The following is a 21,488-nucleotide window of genomic DNA, read 5'->3' as shown; positions in this document are numbered from 1 at the left end:
AAAAAAAAAAAAAAAAAAAAGATGAGGGCCCTGAGGCACACAAGTCCGGTTACTCACTCAGGGTCCCAGCTAGGAAGTGGTAGGACTGGGGTTCACACTGAGCCTGCTCCCTCCTCGCAGAGGCCTTGGTGTCCCCTTGGCAGTTCTCGGAGCACTTCACACCCTAGGTGTGATCCTAGAAAGTGAGGTGAATTGGTCATTGTCCCTGGCATATGTGGGAGAAGCCCATAGCCAGAGCTATGAGGCGACTTGCCTCAGTACCTTTTACTTCCCCTTTTGGGGTGACACTGGGTGCTGCATCACCTATACTTGGGTGCCGGTGACAGGCTCTTTTCTGTGACCCCAGCTAACAAAGGCTGTGGTGTGTGGATGATGTCCTCCAGCCTGCCCCATGTCACCAGCAACCATGTCAGCTACAACGGCCTGTATGGAGTGGCAGTGTTCAGCCAGAAGGATGGCTCCGGTGAGTTCCCTGGAGGCCATGGGGCCCAGGAGAACTTCAGTGAGGATGGGGACGCCATCCTCTGGGAGACAGAGCTGGAGAAAGAGGACGACCCACTGCGCAGGCCCGTCACCGTAGCTCTTGTGGAGTCCAACAGTATTAATCACAATGGAGGTGAGTGTGCTCCAGCCCCTGTGGTGATCTTCATGGCTCCCTCTGTCCTGGGGCTCTCCATGCACTGGCCCAACCTGTCCTTCTAGCTCCATTAGCTACCCAGTTATTACTCAGCCCCTGGACTTTCCCCCAGACTCAAATCCATCTCTTCTTACCTCTGCCCCACTGACTTCACTAATGTGTTGCTTTTGCCTGAGATTCACTTTCTCCCTATACATCCCACACCAGCGAGGACTTCCTGACTGTAGACACATCCCCTCATCCTGTCTTCCTTGGACTTGTGCCCTAACCCATACCTAATGACATGGGGTCATAAAGTCTTAGTTGGCTTTACTTTCTGTTTAGATTTACTCATTCTATTCTATTTTATGTGTGTGTGTGTTTTACCTGCATGTATATCTATATACCACATTCATGAGGAATGCTCACGGAGGTCAGAAGAGGGCGTTGGATCCCTCTGGAAATGCCCTTTCAGATGATTGTGAGCTGATGAGAGGTTGTAGGTGCTAGGACTCAAACCCAGGTGCTCTATAGAGCAGCAGGTGCTTTTAACCAGCAAGCCGTCTCTCCAGCCCCATCCAATGGCGTATTCTATGGGGTAAGTCCCACCAGTGCTGATGGAGGAACAGAACAGATTCATGGGCCCTGGAAGGCTCTTTCCTCTGGAGTGACGTGGAGCAGTGAGATCAGTTACAGCAGCCCCAGGGGAGTGAGTTCTGCCAGCACACCCCCAGGAGAGAATTCCTTTCGTGAAGCTTTGCTGCCTGGTAGCCATGTAAGGTGACTCCACCAAGCTAGGGAAACCGCACAGGTGTCACCAAGAGGCTGGCCCACACTGCTGTTGAACCAGCCTGGGTCTCGTCTTCCATGCCGCCTCTTCAAGGCATTGATTGTCACTTTGCTAGGCTGTAGGAGACCTGGGGTGGGAGCTCGGGCCGGAGGACCGTTGAACACAAGGAGTCCTCTTACAGCCTGTGTTCCTGGCCACCTTAGCAGGAATTCTGTGCCTCTTCCCTACCATCCTGGAGTGCACACTCGAGGCGATGCTGCTTCTTCTGGCTGGTATTGTCAGAACTGACTCCAGGATCTCCTGTGCTCTTCCCACTCCCGCACTCTGCAGCGTCAGGACTCTTTGTCCAGAGCAGCGAGGCGCTGCAGGTTGTCACCAATGTGATCCATGCCAATGGGGACAGAGGCATCATCATTGTTCAGAGCAGCCAGCTCACGCGAGTGACCAACAACAGCATCTCCTGCAACCGCCAGAGTGGGGTCAAGGTCGAAGCCCAGTGCAAGGTGGAGCTCCGGGGCAACGGTATCTATGACAACAGAGGCCACGGCATCATTACCAAGGGTGACAGTACTGCTGTAGTGGAAAATGACATCATTGGCAACCGGGGCAGTGGACTGCAGTTGCTGCCCAGGTCTGACACTAAGGTAAGCATATGATGTGCCTGATGCAAAGTACCAACAGGGCTCAGACCTGACTTGCGCACTTTGCTGAGAAACAGAACCCTCAGCACTCAGGGCTGTAATGAGAATCAGAACTCAGTCTGGACAGCATGGTCCGCAGAGGGGGAGCTTCACAGAGGAGGAGCTTCTTTCCAGAGGGGTGCATATAAACTGGGCCCCAAAGGATGAACGAGTTTCTCAGCTGGAAGCCAAAAGAGTCATGGTGCTGGAGCCTTCTGGGTGTCTTCTTGTCTCTGGGTCAAAGTCCCTGCTGTTGCAGCTCTTTCGCTGACAGCATAAGCTTGCACTCGACAGCTGGGCAGTAGGCACTTACCAGGAGAGAGCCCTAGGCCTTTGCACACCTCTGGTCTGTGTGGGGCGGCCTCTTAACCATTCATATGCTTCACCCTGACTGTCACATTTTTAAGGAAGACTTGCTGAGTCGCCCAGGCTATCTGAAGCACTTTCTTTTGGACTTTTCAGGCACCCATCCACAACCTCCCCACACTTCTCATTGTTTCCTGTTTCCTTACCCGTCCTGGCACGTGACCATGAGCTCTGAGCACCTTTTAGGTAAAGCACTGCATGGTGCTAGGGCTTCACAGTAGAGCCAAACAGATAGGACTGCCACCCTGTGGATTATCCCTCTACTCCACCCTCTTTCCCCCAGCATTCAGTTTAGTTTTCCCCACCTAGCTCTATTCCCTGGACAGGCCCAAAAACAGTTTCTTTATTAACCAATGGTATTCACAGCATACAGAGGGAAGAATTGTCCCCAGGTCAGCCCTCCTACAGCCTATCCATCAACTCTAGGACACTAGTGGCTCCACCAGGCTGGCCTTTGTGCCCCACCCAGAGCTTCCCTTGCTCCATCTGACCTCTCCAACACACTTAGACTCCATGGTTTCCTAGCAGTAACTCACCTGCCCAACTTCCAATCTATGAGTCTCTGTGGCTGCTTCTTCCAGGTCCTGAAGAACCGGATCCACTCCTTCCGCGCCTATGGCATTGCAGTGCGGGGCCGTGCTAAGGCCCTGGTGCAGGAGAACATCATCTTCCAGGGCAAGACCAACAAGACCATCTTCCAGCAGATCACTAACAACCGAGAATGCATCATGCAGAACAATAAGTTCCTGGTCTTCAAGAAGAAGTAAGTGAGCTATGGAGATGGCCCCTGGGTAGAGCACTTGCCGTGTGAGCACAGGGACCCGAGCTTGGGTTCCAGCTCCCGCGCAGATGCTGGCTATGTTGTCTTGAATCTGTTCTTTCAGTTAGCCAAATGCAGCGTAGTTGGCCTGGTGCATTGCTGTGAGTCTCTCGTTGTTTCCATTCCTCCTTTTAGGATAAACGTACAAAGCAGTGGATTTGTTATGGCGTCTCCACACTGGTGTCGTTAGTACAGTGCTCTCCCACTGCCTGTCCTTACTCTTGCTGCACCCCTCTTGCTGGCCACCCTTGTTCTCCTAAAATAGTCCCCCATTTTCTTTTCAGAAATTTTCTGTTCTGGATAATTGATTGGTTACCTACCATAGCCCTCTAATATAAGGAATACAAACAAAACATTGGGATATGGTTCATGCCTTTATTCACTGGGAGGCTGATTCAGGAGGATCACCAAGTATGAGGCCAGCCCGAGTTGGAATATCTCAAAAAAAAAAAGGTGTGAAGATCGTTTGGATGTATTTGAAACTGTGACGAATGCCATCTAGTTCTCAAGGCCTGAATGGCATCCAGAGGTTGGCAGTGTTACTAATTCTCTTCTGCTACCTGTTTGTGAGTGGGCTCTGGGAAACTGTCATTACTTTAACCTCATAAATGACCCTGAGTGTTTTAGAGAAGTTGCAAGCTCAGTATTCGGCAGTAAGTTTTGTTAGAACATAGTTCATTTGCTGGTGCATCGCCTCAGTGTTCTCACACACAGCTGCAGCACAGCTGTAAAAACAAGGCAGTATAAACTGCCGTAGGGTCTCTGTCGCTGTGCAGAGACACCCTGACGGTGCAACTGTTATAGAGGGAAACCTTTCACTGGGGCTGGCTGACAGTCCAGATGTTTAATTCATTGTCCTAACAGTGGGGAGCACAGCAGCATGCAGACAGATGTGCTGGAGAGGTAGCCGAGAGCTCTTCATCCAGATGTGAAGGCAGCAGGAAGAGAGTGTGAGACACACTGGGTCTGGCTTGAGCATATGAAACCTCAAAGCCCAGCCCTAGGGCTTTTTACTACTCCAACAAGGCCACACCTTCTAATAGTGCCACTCCCTGTGGGCCTTTGGGAGCCTTTTTTTTTTTTTTTTTTTTTTTTGGTTTTTCGAGACAGGGTTTCTCGGTGGCTTTGGAGCCTGTCCTGGAACTAGCTCTGTAGACCAGGCTGGTCTTGAACTCACAGAGATCTGCCTGCCTCTGCCTCCCGAGTGCTGGGATTAAAGGCGTGTGCCACCATCGCCCGGCACCATTTTCTTTCAAATGCCCACATTCCACTCCCTGGCCCCATTAGGCTTCTCACCATATCATGATGCAGAAATACATTATGTCCAACTTTAAGTCCCCGTAGTCTGTAACAGTCTCAACTGTCTTTCAAAGTCCCAAGTCTCTTCTGAGACTCATGTAATCTCTTAACTGTAATCCCCTGTAGAATCAAAATGATTCTACTTCCAACATACAATGGCACAGGGTATACATTACTGTTCCAAAAGGGAGCATAGGGCGTTTTCCCAGCATGTGGTGCTGAGCCGTGGGAAAAGCAGACTCCCTTGGTGGGAAACCTCCATAATTTTAGGAATAATCTTAAGATGAGCCTCTCTGCCAATGCAAATAATTCCAATCAGACAAAATTAGACCGAATTAATGCCCACATTTACTGCAGTGCTCCTGGATGGCGGGGAAAGAGCGGGGAGACACAGAACCCAAAGACCATGTGTTCTTTTTCTTGGCCCAGCCTAAATAGCCTGTGGGAGTGGTCCTGGCCCTCCCTGGGGAGGGGTCAGCGCTTGGTGGGCTTTTCCGGAGCTGGAGTCTGAACCAAGGCAACTCCCAGGGGGAGGGGGCCTGAGATGGAGCTTTCTGCTCCATTGGCACTGCATTGGCGCCCTAAGGATGAATGCCAGGGCCTGGGGTGACGCTTCCAATCACTGTCTATCTCCTCGAACACAGGACTTAGCTCCGTTCCACTTCCTGGTGCCCCTTTTCACCTCAAGCTGTAGATTTTGTGTTTTTCCTCTTCATTATAGATCTGTGTAAGAGTGAACACTAGTGACCGCAGAACACAGTCAATACTAGGCTGTTTTGAGATTTCCTCTGCCAGAACATTTTATCCCAAACTCTTCAATTTAGCCTCAGGTAGATTTTTCAGACAAGGGCAAAAAGCAGCTATATTCTTAGCCATAATGGCACAAGACTGGTCTCTAGGCCACATACAAATATTCTCCTCGGAACCCTCTTGAGCCAGGCACCCACAGTTCAAATCACCCCCAGCACCACTGTCCTCCACGTTCTTACCAGTGTGGCCATTAGACTCCACGTAAAGCTTTCAGTTGCTTTCCTACAACAAAGTCCCAAAGTCCACATTCCTCCAAACAAAAACATGGGCTGGTCTATCACAGCAATACCCTAGTCCCTGGTACCAACTTCTGTCTGTGAAGAGACACCATGACCCCAGCAACTCTTATAAAGGAAAATGTTTAATTGGGATTGACTTATAGTTCAGAGGACAAGTCCACTGTCTTTATGGTAGGAGGCCCGGCAGCATGCAGGCACACATGGTACTGGAGAGGTAGCTAAGAGTTCTACATCCAGATCTGAAGGCAGCCAGAGAGACCGTGAGACACACTGGGCCTCGCTTGAGCATGTGAAACCTCAAAGCCTGCTCCCAGAGACACACTTCCTCCAACAAGGCCACACCTCCTAATAGTGCCATTCCCTATGGGCCTGTGGGGGCCATTTTCTTTCAAACCACTGCATAAACCTAAGATACTTAGTGTCTGGGCCATTATAGGAACATCATAGACCTTTGGTTTTAAACAGCAAAGTCCTAAACTTTCTGGAATGTTCTCAGTTATTCCAAGATGGCTACTATCTGAAAAACTGCTCTTTTTAGTTAACAAGTGCGTATCTGTAGTGCACAACTGTCATCTAGCACCTATAGAATTATAGCTGGAGGCATAGCTCCGTGGCCCTGGGTGGGAGTCCATTGCTACCCTGTCCCCCAGAGCGGAACTGAACTTAAGCATCTCCTAGAATTCTATCCCAGCTCTCAGTAATTCTCTAGAACAGTTGTAGCCTTTCCGTCCCATCTGAGCTGATGTGTTTTAAACAGGACTCCACGGAAAGGGACTGTATATATTACTCAGCAAAACACCAGAAGTCCTGATGGAGCAGTTCTTACCTGTGCACACTGTTGTTCCTTACGGGCGGGGGGGGGGGGGTGAAGACCACTCTCTTTGAAGTCATCCTGGGCTAGTGTCTCCAGAAATTGGCAGCTGGCTATTCTGCATGTATTCGGAGCTCCACAGGACACAGTCAGGCAGAGTTCCCATTTCCTCTCACCTGCAGTCTCTTTTCCTCCCCTCCCCGTCCTCTAAGATCTCCTCCCCCTCACCTGCTCCCTTTTCTTGCTGATGTGGCAAAGTGACTGAAAACGCAGCTTAAGAAAGACTGGGTTTATTTTCCCTCACAGTGTAGGGGTGAATCCAACACAGTGGGGAAGCCATGGCGGGCGGTTCAGCTCTGGCCCTGTCAGCAGGAGCGTGAGACAGCTGGTCACAGTGTGTCTGCTGTCGCGAAGCAGGCAATGGATGGCAGGCTTCTGCTTGACTTCTCCCTGTTTCTGTCAGACCCTCAGGCCTCAGGAAGGTGTCACCCACATTTCGAGCTGTGTCTTCCATATTCCTCAGACTTCTCTGGGACTGACCAACTCCTGGATTCTTGGACCTTCCGTTAGTAGATGGCTGTTGTTGGACTAGCTGAACCACAGCCTGTAAGCCAGCCTAATAAATTCCAGATAGATAGATAGATAGATAGATAGATAGATAGATAGATAGATAGATAGATAGATAGATAGATAGAGATAGATAGATAGGCAGGCCACAGAAGAAATAAATAAATATACACATATTCACTATATATGTGTATGTATATACATACACACATTCTGTCCGGTTCTGTCCCTTAGAGAACTCATTATACAGTAATTTGTAATCCAGTCATGTTGCACTGAAGACTAGGTTACCGTAGTCTCTTTTCTATGTTCACAGTACCATAAACACAAAGGCACCTACAAATCCAAATCTAGATTCTGCACAAAATGTGGTATTTGTCTGAATCTGCTTCTTGCACACAGTGTCTTTATCTCCCGTTCCATCCATTTTCTGTAAATGGTATAGCTGCATTCACCTATTGATGGGTGTCTCAGCTGGTTTCCTTTGCTGGCGACTGTGCACAGTCCAGGAGCAGGCATGGGTGTGTGAGTGTCCCTGTGTTGGTCTAGCTTTAGTTGTTGGTTCTTATTTGATGTGTAAAATGAGTGTCCCATGGATTGCATGCATGTCTGCGTCATGTATGAGCCTGGTGTCTGCAAAGGTCAGAAGAAAGTCAGACCCCCTGGAAGTCATTCTCTGTCTCTTTGTTTTATTGAGGCAGGGTTTCAATGTGTAGCCCTGGCTGTCCTAGAACTCTGAAGAACGGGTTAGCCGGAGCACACCACTCTCTGCTTCGTGCATTCTTTTTCAGCATCGAGGAGTTTCCATGCACTAGTGCAGCAACTCCTTCGCCTGCTCGTCACCTGAAGGTGATGATAAATAAGGCTTGTAGACGATTCGTGCTCACAAAGCTGGTGTGTGTGCAACATGGGGGGAAGGGTAGAGATAAAATCCACTGATTCACATCTAGATCCAGAAAGATGGGGAAAGTTGAGGACCTTAGAGGAAATGTGACCAAGGTTCCATGCAGAAATGCAACAGGGATCTGTCCCTTGGTTTCTCACTCCACCTTATTGGGCAGTCACTGACTTAGAAGATAAAACCCATACCTAGATTTAAACTCGGAGACCCAGAGAACTGGAGCCAAAGGTGAGACGCAGGGGTTCACCCGGTACTCTCTGCCTCTGTATTCACTGGCTTTCCTTCTGCACCTCCAGGTCTGACACTTGGCGCCTGGTGAATCCACCAGCACGGCCTCACCTTGAAAACTCAGTCAGGGGCTCCTCTGGGTCCCACAGTGGGCAGAAGGTGACAGCCATGGCTACCAGGATCACAGCCCGTGTGGAAGGTGGTTACCACAGCAACCGCAGCATCTTCTGTACTATCCTGTAAGCAAGAAGACTTGCCTCAGCCCCAAGCCCCAGTGGGCACTCAGAAGAGTTAGAGGCTAAGACTCTTGGGATGGAAGTTAAGCCTGGGAAGACTCCCAGCCCCACCCCCGTCCTACACACCACCACTCCTGAAAAGAGGGTCCTACGCCTCCTGGGGACTAAGAACAAGGTACTTCTAAACCCTTTACTCCACAGCCTTCATCAGGAAGGACCTTGAAAACATTCCCCCAGGAGAAAAAGTAAGAGCAATTGGGAGTGTTCCAGCACTTAGAGGTTAGGAAGAGCTAGGGAGGCTCAAACAGCACATGCGGATTTTAGGTCAATCATTCCACACTACAGAGAACCTCACTTTACACAGACCAAACCTAGACTCTTCTCAGGGAAGAGAGTCCTTCTGATCAAGGGAAGGAACTGTGGTGGGGGAAACAACTGCTGCCTTTCCAGGGCCTGCCCTCTTGGTCCCTCAGGGGACAGGACTGCCTCCCAGCTGCCTCTGGGGACTGCAGTGTTTTTTATTAAAGACAGTTCTAGGCTGGCACATGGCCCTGGGAGCAAGAAGGTCCTCCTGAAAAGCTGTCCCAGGAATGATGAGGGGACACACTAAAATAAGAGGGGCAGGTGGCTGCCTCAGGTGTGCAGGCAGGTGCTGGGCTGGGCCGTGTGAAGAACGAAGCTCCACTGTCCCTAAGGAGCCCCCAGGTTCAAAGCATTAGCCCAGTGCCTGCCACAGGATTCGGGCTGTGCGTGGACACGTACTCTGCCCCTGCAAGCTCCAGCCTGTCTAGGTGGAGGTGCCCTCCAGCGTGTCCATATCCTCATGGATGACCAGCTGCCTTGACCAGCCCTACCGTGTTTCCCACTCTGTGCCTTGGCTTGAGCTTGTTTTCCTTCCCAGCATGCCCTCCCAGCTATCTCAGTGTAGGCAGGCCTCACCTCTCACTCCAGGGTTAGCTCAGACACTGCCATCTCCGTGTAACTTCCATTGCTCCGGTGATAGTGTCCCCCCACCCCAGCCTCACCCTCCCATTCCCTCTCAGGGCACTGAGCACTTTCTGCCTTGCTTTGGAACTCTCTGGGTCCATACCCTGTCCTGCCTGTTTACCTGTGAACTCTCCAAAGGTAGAGCCCCTTCTGTCTGTGTCCTTAAGTCCCAACCCAGAGCCAGAGTTGAGTTAGTGGCCTAAGTGATGGGAAGGCCCACTCCCAAAGGGCTTCCCTAGACTGTACTGTGAATGTGACAAGCTCTGCGAGCCAGGTGGGCTTGGACCCCACTGTGGAAGGGGACTGCATGCAGGGCCAGCTCCGCCTTGATGACCCCCTTTCCCACTTGGCCTTTATTGCAGGGTCCTCACCAGCCTTTGGGGGCAGATCCCAGGCTGGTTCTGTGGAGCCCTAGGTGCTGCTGTTGGGTGAGTGGGAGGGGGAGCTCTGACTTCTCCCTAAGCACTCTGGGAACAGGAACCCCCGTCTTTCCCATCTGCAGTACTGCCCATGCACTTGTCTGGTGGCCCCAATGTGAGTCGCTGTAGAAAATGCTGCCTTTGGTGTTTTGTAAGAAATGACTTTTCTGTGAATCAAGTACTTACGAAAATCTCAATAACCAAAATAAAGCTCTATATATTTTAAAGGAGGCGTTTCCGGGTCTTAACTGGGCCCACACATTTGCTGCAGTTCCAAGGGATCGGCAGGCTTCCCGCAGGTGCCACTGAGGCCGCAGAATCAAAGCTCTCGTTGTACCAGTTTGCTCCCACCACGGCTCAGAACTCAAGGCTGCAGGGCTACATTTCGGGGCCTCCGTACCATCCAGAGTCCTGCCCAGGGGCCTGTCTGGAGATAACCACTGACATTGCCTCCATACAGGTCACCCGGTGCACCAAGGGGCTTCAGATACATGAGCACGTCTCCCTGGATTGGGTTCTCCCTCGGCATGTACCCACTCAGCTCGAGCTCGGTGTTAGAACTGTTTTCACATCTCTTGTATGTTTCTATGTGCGCCTGTGTCACAGCACACTTGAAGGTCGGAGGACAACTTTGGGGAAGGTGGTTCTCTGCTTCTCCCAGGTGGGTTCCAGGGAGTGAACTTGGGTCATCTGGCTTGGCCGCAAGTGCCTTTACCAAACACAAAGCCATCGTCTGGCCTAGTAGTAAATAAATACTCTGTTAGTTTTCTTAGTCTTAAAAGCAGCCCACCCGAGCTAAGGCAAACCCATCTTCTGAACTTTCTTCTGATAAGGGGTGTTCAGAGTCAGCTCCCTCTCCTGGCTTCCCTTGTGGGCTTCTTAACCAACTGCTTTGTTTTTCAAGCTGCCCTGGATTAGCTGAAGCTTCCTCCCAAATGTTGGCATTATAGGCTTGTGCTACCATTCCCAGCCCAGACTGCGTTGCCATGAGCTGTTTTATGCCTGCCTCTCTTTCATCCAGTGTGGAGCAGTCTGTTTCCTACAGAGGACTGATTTCCTGGGGGGGTCAGAGTACCAGGTGTCCTGTTACTCTCTGCCTTTCCCGTTGAGGCAAGCTACTCTGGGAACTCGTGCTTTTCAGTGAGGCCAGCAGCTAGGAAGCCAATGGATTTCCTGTCTCTGCTTCCTGGTGTTGGGCATTATGGGTGTCGGGTTGGAACTCAGGTGTTTGTGGGACTTTTAACTGCTGAGCTCTCTCCAACCCCGTTTTTGTTGTAAGTTCTGTTGCTGCGGGTGTATGCGCACCACAGCCCACAGTGGAGACAGGACAACTTGCCTGTGCTGGTTTTCCCCTCACCATGTGAACCCATGACAGGCTTCCAATCAGTCTGTCTTAAACTCACCTGCAGAATCATGGCCACAAGACCAATTTGGTACTGTCTAAAGACTCAAGCCTCTAGCGCAGCTCCCCTCCCCAGACCCCAGGAACTTTATTACAACAGTGGGTCTGTCAAGGCCTGAATCCAAAACCAAGTGAGACCCTCATGATGATGGTCCATGCTTTCCACGTTGTATTCATCTCCAACCATGCCCCTCTGCATGGTCTCCATGGAGAGGGAAAGCCGTGGTTATCATTCCTGACTGGGCTCCGCTATGCTGTAGTAGGCTGTTCATTTAGATCCCACTGCCGGCCCTCCTCCACCTGCTGCGGCTCGTCCAGGTCCTCCTTTTAAACCATCATCCTTTCTTTAGGCCCAGAGTTCAGCCTGACCCTCCCAAACCCTGCACATGACCCAGCAGGAGAAACATCTGCCATTTCTAACCACAGCAACAGCAAAGGAGGGAGACGAAGTCAAACCTAGATCCTTTAATCTCTGCATGAGAGGCACAGCTGGGATGCTGGCTGAGGCATGATAACCATGCTAAAGTTAAGGCCTTGGGGTGGTGGAGCACAGTAGAATCCCGGACAGGCCCAGGATCCACAATTGTCCTGCCTCAGTCTCCTGAGTTCTTGGGTTATAGTAAAGTACCACAACATCCAGTCTGCTTCCTTTTTCAAAAAATAAAAGTGGGACTGGACAGAAGTGGCTGTGACATGGCCAGAGCGAGCCATCTGGAAAAGATCTAGTTCATCTTCTTCCGCTTTGACTGGCGGTCTGAGGTCAGGGCTGGAGGCAGTGGGAGAGACAGAGTGCCCAGTCTGTGGTCCTCTTCCCTGCCGTCTGCCAGGGTCACCTTTCTTTTGGAGATCTTCAGCCTCATGGCTTTTGCTATCTCAATCATCCTAAGGAAGAAATGGAACAGATCAGGAGGAGCCCTGTGTGCGCTGTCAGGTCTGGCGGGAGCGAGGAGCACACTGTGCTCCGGACCATAAAACTGGGTTCTCTGTTTCTACCCTCGCTTCACCCCTAGATCCACGGAGGATCCCTCCCTAGTCACAGCAATGTAGGGCACACAGGGCTATTCAGAACAGAAAGCTGTGGGAGGCTCAGGCCCAAGGCGCAGGCACCCTTTTGGGGAGTGAGATCTTGAGAAAGTTATTCCTTTCCAGACCTCAGAGTCCTAGTAGTTTTTGGAAATCAGTGAAGGACTGTGAATGAACTCAATATCAAGCCTTGCAAAGAGAAGGCACTCAGAGTTTTTTGCCAACCAATCATTCATTCACAGGAGATTGTCTTCTGGTCCCAAGATTTTTCCGTGAGACACCCCAACCCTTTACCCCCTTCAACAGGGCCTCATGGGCAGGAGGAATCCACCTGGGTGGCCGCAGGGACCAGCCTCACGCTGCCGTGCTCACCTTTTCTCACTGAGTTTCAGGTCCCCCTGCAGCACTGTCAGGTCGATCTGGAAGTTACTTATATGCAAGGCGAGGATGATTGCATACGCAGTGATCTTGGCCTTCATTGAATTTGAAATTAAGTTCCGTAAACTGCAGTCAATGGCAATGGAGGAGAAATGAAGTTAAACCCCAAGTGCTAAGTAAGAACACCAGAGCCTTACCCTCCATAGTCAGTGGTCCCAGTTTGGGGGGCAGCGGGGCAAAGCCACACACACAGCCTGTTCCTTCCAAGCTGCCCAAGTCTCACAGTGGACAGTTAAGTCAACCCATGTTTCCTCTCAGAGACAGAGAAAGCCCCGCCCACGTTTCCCCAGGTGGCTGGTAGCTGGTAGCGATGTACTCATGAAACCTTTGTAGGAGCCTGTGACTGTCTGCTCAGCAGGCCACAGGAAAAACCACCCAGCCTCAGTGCTGCCCCTGCTCTTTCCAAACACAGCAGGAGCAGGGAGCACAGCCCCATCAAACAGCGGCAAACAAGGCCTGGATGCACTGCAGTTTCTGTCTTCTAGGTCACTGGGTAGCTGTCCTTTCCTGCAGCACTGATTATCAGTAATCCCAGCACTGCAGGGTGCCCCACAGCCAAAGACAAGTGAACACTTCCAAGAGGGACAGTATATGATGTCCCCAGAAGACCGCCAGACGGCAGTGACTCTTTGGCGCTGGATCTCTGGACATGGAATTGAACCTGAGTCCCCACACTTCCCTGCCACCCCCACCTGCGTTCCTTTCCACAGAAACAGCCCCTGACCTGCCATTGTTGTAAGTCAGGCAGGTGAAGTGCTTTAGCAGCTTCGTGTTGATGATGTGGGGGATTCCAGGTCCCAGGGCACCTAGAACACAGAGTCACATTGGATCATTTTCCTGTAAAGTCCACAGGTGGCACATCTGTAAGTGGGTGGGTGGGGGCTGTAATGGCCAGAACCACATGATAAGAGGAACAGGGGCCTAAGAGCCAAAGCAGCCACTTTCAAGTCAGACACACACAGGAGGTGTTGTGAGGGTGTGAACACAGCTAGGACAGACTGATGAGGACGAGGCACATACAGTAAAATACTGGAAAATAGACTGCAGATGGAGCCGGTGAGATGACCCAGTGGGTCCAGACGTGCCACAAGGATTCGCATGGATAGAGAGAACTGATTCCAAAGCTGTCCTCTGACCATAGGTACACTGAGCACCCCCCCCCCCCCATAACTACCCATAACTAAGTAAATTGAGGGTGGAAGGCGCGAGAGACCAGAACACGAAACTTGAGAGTTCATCCTTGGTGCTCTCCACAAGAAGAGTGAACAGACACGCCTTGTGCTGCAAACCCCAGGGGTCTCCTGCTGGCTTTTCAGCTTGGGGTGGGCATGAGTGTGTGACCGCCACGGATGGTCTTAGAAGCAGGTGGAACATCACAAACTGCCTCGCACTCTCAGTGTGAAACACACCATCACCACATCCTCCCACACACCACGAAAAGAAAAAAAAAGGCAAGCATAGCCGTGCACACCTTTAATCCTAGTACTCGGGAGGCAGAGACACACGAATCTCTGTGAGTTCCAGGCCAACCAGGGCTGTGTAGTGAGACTGTCTTAAAAAGCAAAACCACCTGCCCCAAGCTTCTTCACAAGCAAAGCCCTGATTTCCTCCTCCTGTAACTGATGTTTATTCTAACAGCCTCCCGTAGGTTATTCCTCTCATTTGACCAGGACACTGTTTTACCAGGCAGAACAAGCAGGGCATGTGCTCTCTAGAAGCCCCATCCACCCTGTCCCCATTTCCAGAGCAGATGAAAGAAATACAGAGAAGGGGGCTGGAGAGATGGCTCAGTGGTTAAGAGCATTGCCTGCTCTTCCAAAGGTCCTGAGTTCAATTCCAGCAACCACATGGTGGCTCACAACCATTTGTAATAAGGTCTGGTGCCCTCTTCTGGCCTGCAGGAATACATGTAGACAAAATATTGTATACATAATAAATAAATATTTAAAAAAAAAGAAAAAGAAATACAGAAAAGAGAGCCCTGCGAGGCTCAGGCAGGCAGTGGGACCAGCAGGAAGGGCAGGCCGCACAGAGAGGGCCTGGACAGACAGACATCCACAGACAAGCAACCACTTGAAGATAACAGGATAAAGTGCCTGTGGGGGGCTTACTTTTTCCCTTTATCACTTTCTGAGCTCGAAATCTAATGAGGGCGTCTAGAAACCAGATGCTTCGGGCTTGCCGGTCTCGACTCTGCTCATCTGATGGCAAAGACTTCAGCATTTCTATGATGAAGGAACAGTGGCTAAAACAAGGAAGAGAAACAGGCGGTCAGGAGGCATCACCAGCACACGGTCCCCACACACTCCATCCCCTCTGGGCGGGTTGGCTAAGGAGGCTAACCCTAGCAGGGCACACAGGGTTTGATTGACAGACTCCATGTCATTGAACAAGGTAGAAAAACAACAGAGGACAATTCCGAAGATGATCAACCTCAGACCTCCACATGTACACGCACCCCCACACAAGCACAATCTCACACTCACACAAACTCTAAGAAAAAAACGAAGACAAGTAGGACTAGAGAAATGGCTGAGCAGTTAAACAGCATTGCTCTTGCAGAGGCCTTGTCAGTTTCTTAGCACTCACACCTGATCCAATGACATCGTCTACTGGACCCCTCCCTACCCATGTTATACACACAACATAATCTTAATATTTAAAATGTGCATATTTAATTTTAGAAGTTGGCAAGCATACTGTCCCAGACAGCCATCACTCTGGTTGCATCCATGCCAATGCCAGCCTTTGGCCATTGCCAGTGACAATCAGCATTAACAGCAGGACACGGGGCTGGCTTTGGTCCAGGGCCCCAGATTACAGGACCCTGCCACCATCTATCTCTCCAGCTATAGGTGCTACACGCATAAACCAATCCTCTTCCTTAGATCTACCCACACCTCCTGAATGCCTGGTGTCAAAGCTTGCTCCTTACTCTGTGGCTAAGCAGACAACTCCCCATAAGCTCCCTGAGCTGCTACTTTCTGAGTGGTATTATCAAGGTCTTGCTTTATGTCAGACTCCGTTTCCCATCATGCCTCACGATGCCCCACCTGCCCACGAATACCTGTTCTCTTCAATCATCTTCAGTATGTCTTCTGATGTAACATTTCTGAAGGCTTCAGAAGGGCTCTCAAGAGCATCGTACTCAGCCGGGGACAGAACTGGTTGCAGGTCAAGAACATAACTGACCAAAATGGACACCTAAGTCATCTCAAGGGACCTCATTTCCCAGGCAGAGAAGGAACTCAGAGGAAGCAGGGTGGAGAACAGAGACCCGATTCCCAGACTCCAGCCTCGGGGTCACCTCCTACCTGGATTACCCCTTCACTACTAGAGCTTTTGTTAGCATTCTCCAACTAGCCAGACGCCCTGAGCAGGGGAGTTCTATGTTCCGACACTTGTTTCAGTATGTCTGCTCTGGACCAGCCAACTCATAGGTTATATTCTGTCTGCGGAGAATGACCCCCACAGCGCAAAGCTGTTAACTGAACACCGGGTTTGATTCCCAGGAGTAGGTCCTTCCGCTAATGAGGAAGCCAAACTGACAAACCTTTTGCCAACAGCAATGGGATGTGGGAAAAGGGTAGGATGTTGCATTTATTAATGTCGCAGGACCACGACTACAGCTACTCTTACACAGCCTGGCTCTGCCAATGTGTACCAACACGACAGCCTGCAAATTAGGCACCTTCCAAACTGCAAGGATACTGTCTTCAAATCTGTACACATCTTCAGGCCTGGTCACATCAGCGTAGCAGGGAGGAAGGTACAGGGAGTCATCTTGCAAGTCATCCTGCATGGCATCGCTGACCAGAGCTTTCAGTGGGGAAAATTAACATGAGTGCCACTCTGTCCAGCTACAGGCTCCCAACACTCCATGAACCCAATGCAGTAGAAACCACACAGTCCAAAACTCCAATCTGAACACCTGCCAGGATCTGAACTTCCCAGCCATGCAGAAGGTGGATACAATGTTTGCCCTCAAGTAACTCAGAGCAGAGTTAGAGACGCATGATAGTAAATATTCACTACACAGCATTAGAGAGGCTGCGGCCATGTACCAGGAAGGAATCCAGCCTTCGAGCTCCCCGCTGGCATCTGCTGTCTTTGTGGGCACACTCTACCCCAAGCTCCAGCCTCTTACCATCCACACCCTTTGTATCGATGATGTTCTCTGCAGCTTTAGTTACTGTGAGATTCAAAGATTCGCTGCCAACTTTGTTCATTCTCCTGGAGTTCAGGGACCGCTTCTGCTTGGTGCTTCCAAAGGCTTCAATGCAAGAATCCAACTGTGTAAGAAACAAACCCAGTTACCAAGGACAGGCTGGGCAACATGGCTGTTTCCAAGTGTATAATCACAAGCAAGCTGTGGGGTTCTTGAGCCAGGATTACCTCACCTGTCAATCAGGCTGAGTCCTTTCTCATACCTGTCCACATAAGGACTGGGTTTGCTGCACTGACTCCCAGTTACAAATCCACATTTAGTTTTCCATCGGTACAGAAAGACTTGACTGGAATCAGGGTTGGGAAACCTGTGGCACACAGCCCACCCATCTGCCATCTGCTCCCGTAGCAGATGCTGTTAATAAACCACTCCCTCTCCCCAAGTGAACCAGAGTGGTCTTTTCTCTTTGCTGTGGCCCAGGCAGTACTGAAAGTTCAGTCTGCCACCCTTTGGACGAGATGACTTCACTAAGAATTCTTTACATCCAGAAGCTCAAAGAACTTACTTTGTTGATATGCATCTCCAGGTACAACATTGTCCATAGTGTGGACCAAAACCTAAGAAGCTTTCTGCTATACCCCCTTCATCCCAGAGAACAGGGTGCAAATACCGACACTGGCTGTGTTCACCTGGCCAAGGCAGCAGCAAGCCTGTTCCCTGGGAGACCAGAAGGCCTCTGCAGGTAGCAACCAGGAGGAGAACCAAAGACCAATTGAGATGGCGCAGCCAGGGAGGCCCACATTCAGGGGGGCTGTTACACTGACGGGGAAACCAGGCCTCGAAGGAGTGTCCTTAACTGTCACTCACCTTTTCCCTGAAAGTCTTGGTCTGATTGTCCAGCAGGGACTCATGCTCAATAGCATCTTCTACAGAAACACAGAACAGGAAGAAAGCACACTGTGAGGCTCACCAATGAGTATTTGGGGGGGGGGGGGCGGGACGCTCACTATGCTGCCCACGATGATTTTAAATTTGAGTTCAGCTGATACCAGGGTCTTAACCCCGTAAGCATGTGCACGTGTGCTGCAGCCACTGTGCTCAGCCCTGCAAGGATTAAAAATATTAATAGTGCTTAGTGTTTATTTAACATTAATCTAAAAAAAACCAAGCTCCTTATTCCGAGACTTCCCTAACATGAATGTACACTGAATACTGGCTGTATTCCTCAGTAAATAAGTAAGAATGGCTGTCCTCTGCCCCAGCCTCTTAGATCAGAAACAAGGAAAGATGAGGCCCGCAGACACAGTGACTGGCCCAGGCACTTTCCCAAGCCAGGCCACGTCAGAGAGAACAGAAACCAAGTCCTTGGCTCTTCCGATAAGTAGATCTGCTTTTCTGGTCAAAGACCTAAAGGCGGGTGTTAACATACTGGGAATTTTCACACGTCACTCTCCAACTTCCCACAATGTACTCAAATAGTGAGCGGTACAATCTGAAGGGCAAGAACACAAGCTTGGGTTAGCTCAGCAGCAGGTCACCTCAGTCAGCCACGTCTCAGTGCTGCTAAAAAAGAAATAACACACATGAAAGAAAGGAAGGGAGGGAGGGAGGGAAGGAAGAGAAGGAAGAGAAGGAAAAAAAAGAAAAGAAAAGAATCCAGGTAGTGGTGGCAACTGCCTTCAATCCCAGCAGAGGCAGATGTCTGTGAGTTCAAGGCCAGCCTGGACAGAGCGAGTCCCAGGACAGCCAGACCTACACAGAGGAAAGGAAGAAAAAGAAAGAATAGTAGTACCTATGAAGTAATTATGTGGTTCTTGTGAAAGGTGTTCAAAATAGTGACAAGCACACAGCAAAAACCCAAAACTAGCGTTGCCGGGCGGTGGTGGCGTACACCTTTAATCCCGGCATTTGGGAGGCAGGTGGATCTCTGTGAGTTCGAGACCAGCCTGGTCTACAAGAGCTAGTGAGCTAGTTCCAGGACAGGCTCCAAAGCTACAGAGAAACTCTGTCTCAAAAAAAAAAAAAAAAAAAAAAAATCTAGCGTGCAGCGAGCCAGAACAAGCCACTATTTATAAACTATCAGCATGTAACACAAATGTATCTCATCAAGAATTAAAAAACCTTAGAGTCTGAAGAGATGACTCAGCAGGTTAGGGCACTGGCTGCTCTTGTAAGAGGACCTAAGTTCAGTTCCCAGCATCCACATGATGGCTAACAACCATGTATAACTCCAGTTCCACGGGATCCAACTCTCTCTTCTGGCCTCCACAAGCAATGCATGCATGTGGTACACAGACACACATGTAGAACCATACACACAATAGAACCATGCACATAAAATAAATCTTTTTTAAAAAGGAATTTAAACAATTCTATCTCAGCAGGCTGGTAGAGGGCCAGCAGGTAAAAAGGTGCCTGTTACTGTTACCAAGTCTGATGACCTGAGTCACATGTTGTTCACATGTGCCTGGATCCACATTCTGGAGGGAGAAAATCAACTTGCTTGAATTGGCCTGTGACCACACACATGTACTGTGGTGTGTGTATGATATTATATATATAATACATATTATATATATATAATACATACACATATATACATCCAATAAATAAGTGTAATAAAATTTTACAATCTCCATTGGAATTTAGAAAGTTTAGAGGATGGCTCAGTGTGCCGAAAGCTTGCTACCCAAACATGAGGACCTGGGAAGCTGGGCACGGTAGCACACATCTGGAATCCCAGTGTGGCCACAGTAAGATGGGAAGCAGAGACAAGAGAACCCCAGACGCTCAAGGGGCAGCTGCCGGCCTACTCAGAGCCAACAGACAGTTTCTCAAACAGGTAGTCAGACAGCAGAGGTTCTGCTCTGACCTCTTACGTGCGCTGTGGCATGTGAACACCTGTGCTCCCACACGGGAAAGCCCCATGAGACGGCCGCACCGACGACTACTCCTGCTTAAATTTAAAGGCTGCTTTCTGAGACAACATCTGTAAATGCTGGAGAGACGGGATCTTGCCTGTCATACAAAGTCCTTAGCTTACATAGTAAGGGGTCAATAAATGATTCATTAAAATATATACTATATATATATATTTTTTTCAAATAAAAAAAAAGAAAACACTTGGCAAGAAGACGTCCCATTATGGCTGAGGATGAGCTGTGTTTGCCGGGAGACGGCACATACCTGTAAGGTCACCACTTAGGAGTTGGTGGCAGGAGGACCAGAAGTCCAAGGTCATCCTCAGCTGCCCGGCAAATTCAAGGGCAGCCTGGACTACATGAGACCTTGTCTCAGAAAGGTGTATGAGGGGGAAGCCATTTAGAAAAAATTACAAATGCCTCTTAGGAAACAAAAATGAACTAATCCAACAAACCCCTACGATGTGGCCTTTAACTGAGTCTTCATTTCCAGAACCTACCAGCAAACAGCGGCTGCATGTTGAACAGCTCGGCATCATACACCTCCATCTGGCCAGAGGTCTTGTTGAGAATCCCCACAAAGTGTCTGGGCAGAAGCAGAATGACACGGTAGTAGGTTATGCACGGGTTATTATCCACACAAACCTCTTTCCTATTTACAGATCCCTAGCTTCTTTCTGCAGGAGGAGGGCGTCCGCTTGCTCACAGGTAACAATCCCTGCAGAGAGGGAGGACACACAGAATGGCTGAGGACTGAAAAAGCCACCAGATGGTTCTGATGAGCAATCACATCTAGATTGTGGTGGTGGTGCACGCCTTTAATCCCAGTCCTAGACAGGAATATAAGGGAGGAGACAGCTCACACAGTCTCATTCTGGGATCCCTGGAGGCGGGATCCCCATTTCAGACTGAGGTAGAGGTGTAGAGGTAAGAGTTGGTGGCTGGCTGTTTTACTTTTCTGACCTTCAGGCAAGTTTTATTTATTAAAATACAAATGAAATATCACTACACACAGGATCTTAGTGAACCCACAGATCCCCCCAACTACCTCCAAAATAAAGACTGAAGATGGTGTCACTGTCGCACTAAACCCTCCTAGCCCCTCTGTCACTGCCCCGTGGCCTAGTACCTGCAAAGAGTGTTGCATTTGAGGGCGCCAGTCCCAAAATTGTTTCCAACATAGGAGAGCCTGTCTGTTTCAGCTGCCTGAAAAACAAAGTGTTCCATTGATGATCAGCATTGAAGGGCACTGAGCATGGACTCGAATCCAGGACCAAACTGTGCCAGCCCTATACACCCTCCAGGAGGAGATCTAGCCCCATCTCATCTATAGGAACCTAGGGTGTCTCTGGGGGAAAGGCAAGAAAACTTTGGAAAGGGAACCCCAAATACCCTAAGAAAGCTTTGAGGTGGTAGGTATAGTTCTTGGGGGAAGTGGCACCTGGGATTGCATGAAATTAAAAAGCTTTTTCAGAGCAAAGCAAATATTACCTAAAGAGCATACAGAAGGGGCTAAATCACTGCCAAGTATAATAATATTCATCCAACAAGGGATTAATATTTAGAATATACAAAGAATTGTAAAAATTAAAAAAAAAAACTCAACTAATCTAGTCAAGAAGAGGGCTGATGAGCTAAGTAGACAGCTCTTAAAGAAGTGACACAAACTGCCCAAAATATATGAGAAGTGCTCAAGATCCTTACCCATCAGAGACACCAATGAGAACAGCTGTAAGGCTGCACATGGGCTCCGTGGATAAAGACCTT

The 21,488-nt window shown here is 49.7% G+C and overlaps 2 protein-coding genes across 3 annotated transcripts in view; one reads left to right on the top strand and one right to left on the bottom strand.

Moving 5' to 3' along the window:
• Nucleotides 1-9,989, top strand: part of Fbxo10 (F-box protein 10) — a 63,040-nt gene extending 53,051 nt beyond the window's left edge. For both annotated transcript variants that reach the window (XM_005362121.3, XM_026786669.1), the window contains exons 8-11: nt 347-616; nt 1,737-2,050; nt 3,034-3,215; nt 8,196-9,989. In XM_005362121.3, the coding sequence (XP_005362178.1) occupies nt 347-616; nt 1,737-2,050; nt 3,034-3,215; nt 8,196-8,370 (941 nt within the window). In that variant the 3' untranslated portion in view covers nt 8,371-9,989. The remainder of the gene's footprint in view (nt 1-346; nt 617-1,736; nt 2,051-3,033; nt 3,216-8,195) is intronic.
• Nucleotides 9,990-11,623: 1,634 nt separating this feature from the next.
• The window catches only part of Polr1e (RNA polymerase I subunit E), a 12,763-nt gene continuing 2,898 nt past the window's right edge, over nt 11,624-21,488 (bottom strand). The window contains exons 3-12 of the mRNA XM_005362120.3: nt 20,851-20,927; nt 20,222-20,307; nt 17,668-17,726; nt 16,780-16,924; nt 16,344-16,451; nt 15,700-15,796; nt 14,744-14,877; nt 13,357-13,438; nt 12,567-12,698; nt 11,624-12,053 (exon numbers count right to left, since the gene is read on the bottom strand). Of these exons, the coding sequence (XP_005362177.1) occupies nt 11,894-12,053; nt 12,567-12,698; nt 13,357-13,438; nt 14,744-14,877; nt 15,700-15,796; nt 16,344-16,451; nt 16,780-16,924; nt 17,668-17,726; nt 20,222-20,307; nt 20,851-20,927 (1,080 nt within the window). The 3' untranslated portion in view covers nt 11,624-11,893. The remainder of the gene's footprint in view (nt 12,054-12,566; nt 12,699-13,356; nt 13,439-14,743; nt 14,878-15,699; nt 15,797-16,343; nt 16,452-16,779; nt 16,925-17,667; nt 17,727-20,221; nt 20,308-20,850; nt 20,928-21,488) is intronic.

The sequence above is a fragment of the Microtus ochrogaster genome, linkage group LG5 (assembly GCF_000317375.1).
Source record: "Microtus ochrogaster isolate Prairie Vole_2 linkage group LG5, MicOch1.0, whole genome shotgun sequence".
Taxonomy (NCBI): Eukaryota; Metazoa; Chordata; class Mammalia; order Rodentia; family Cricetidae; genus Microtus; species Microtus ochrogaster.
The sequence above is the reverse complement of the archived record's forward strand: the minus strand, read 5'-3'. Positions and strand labels throughout refer to the sequence as shown.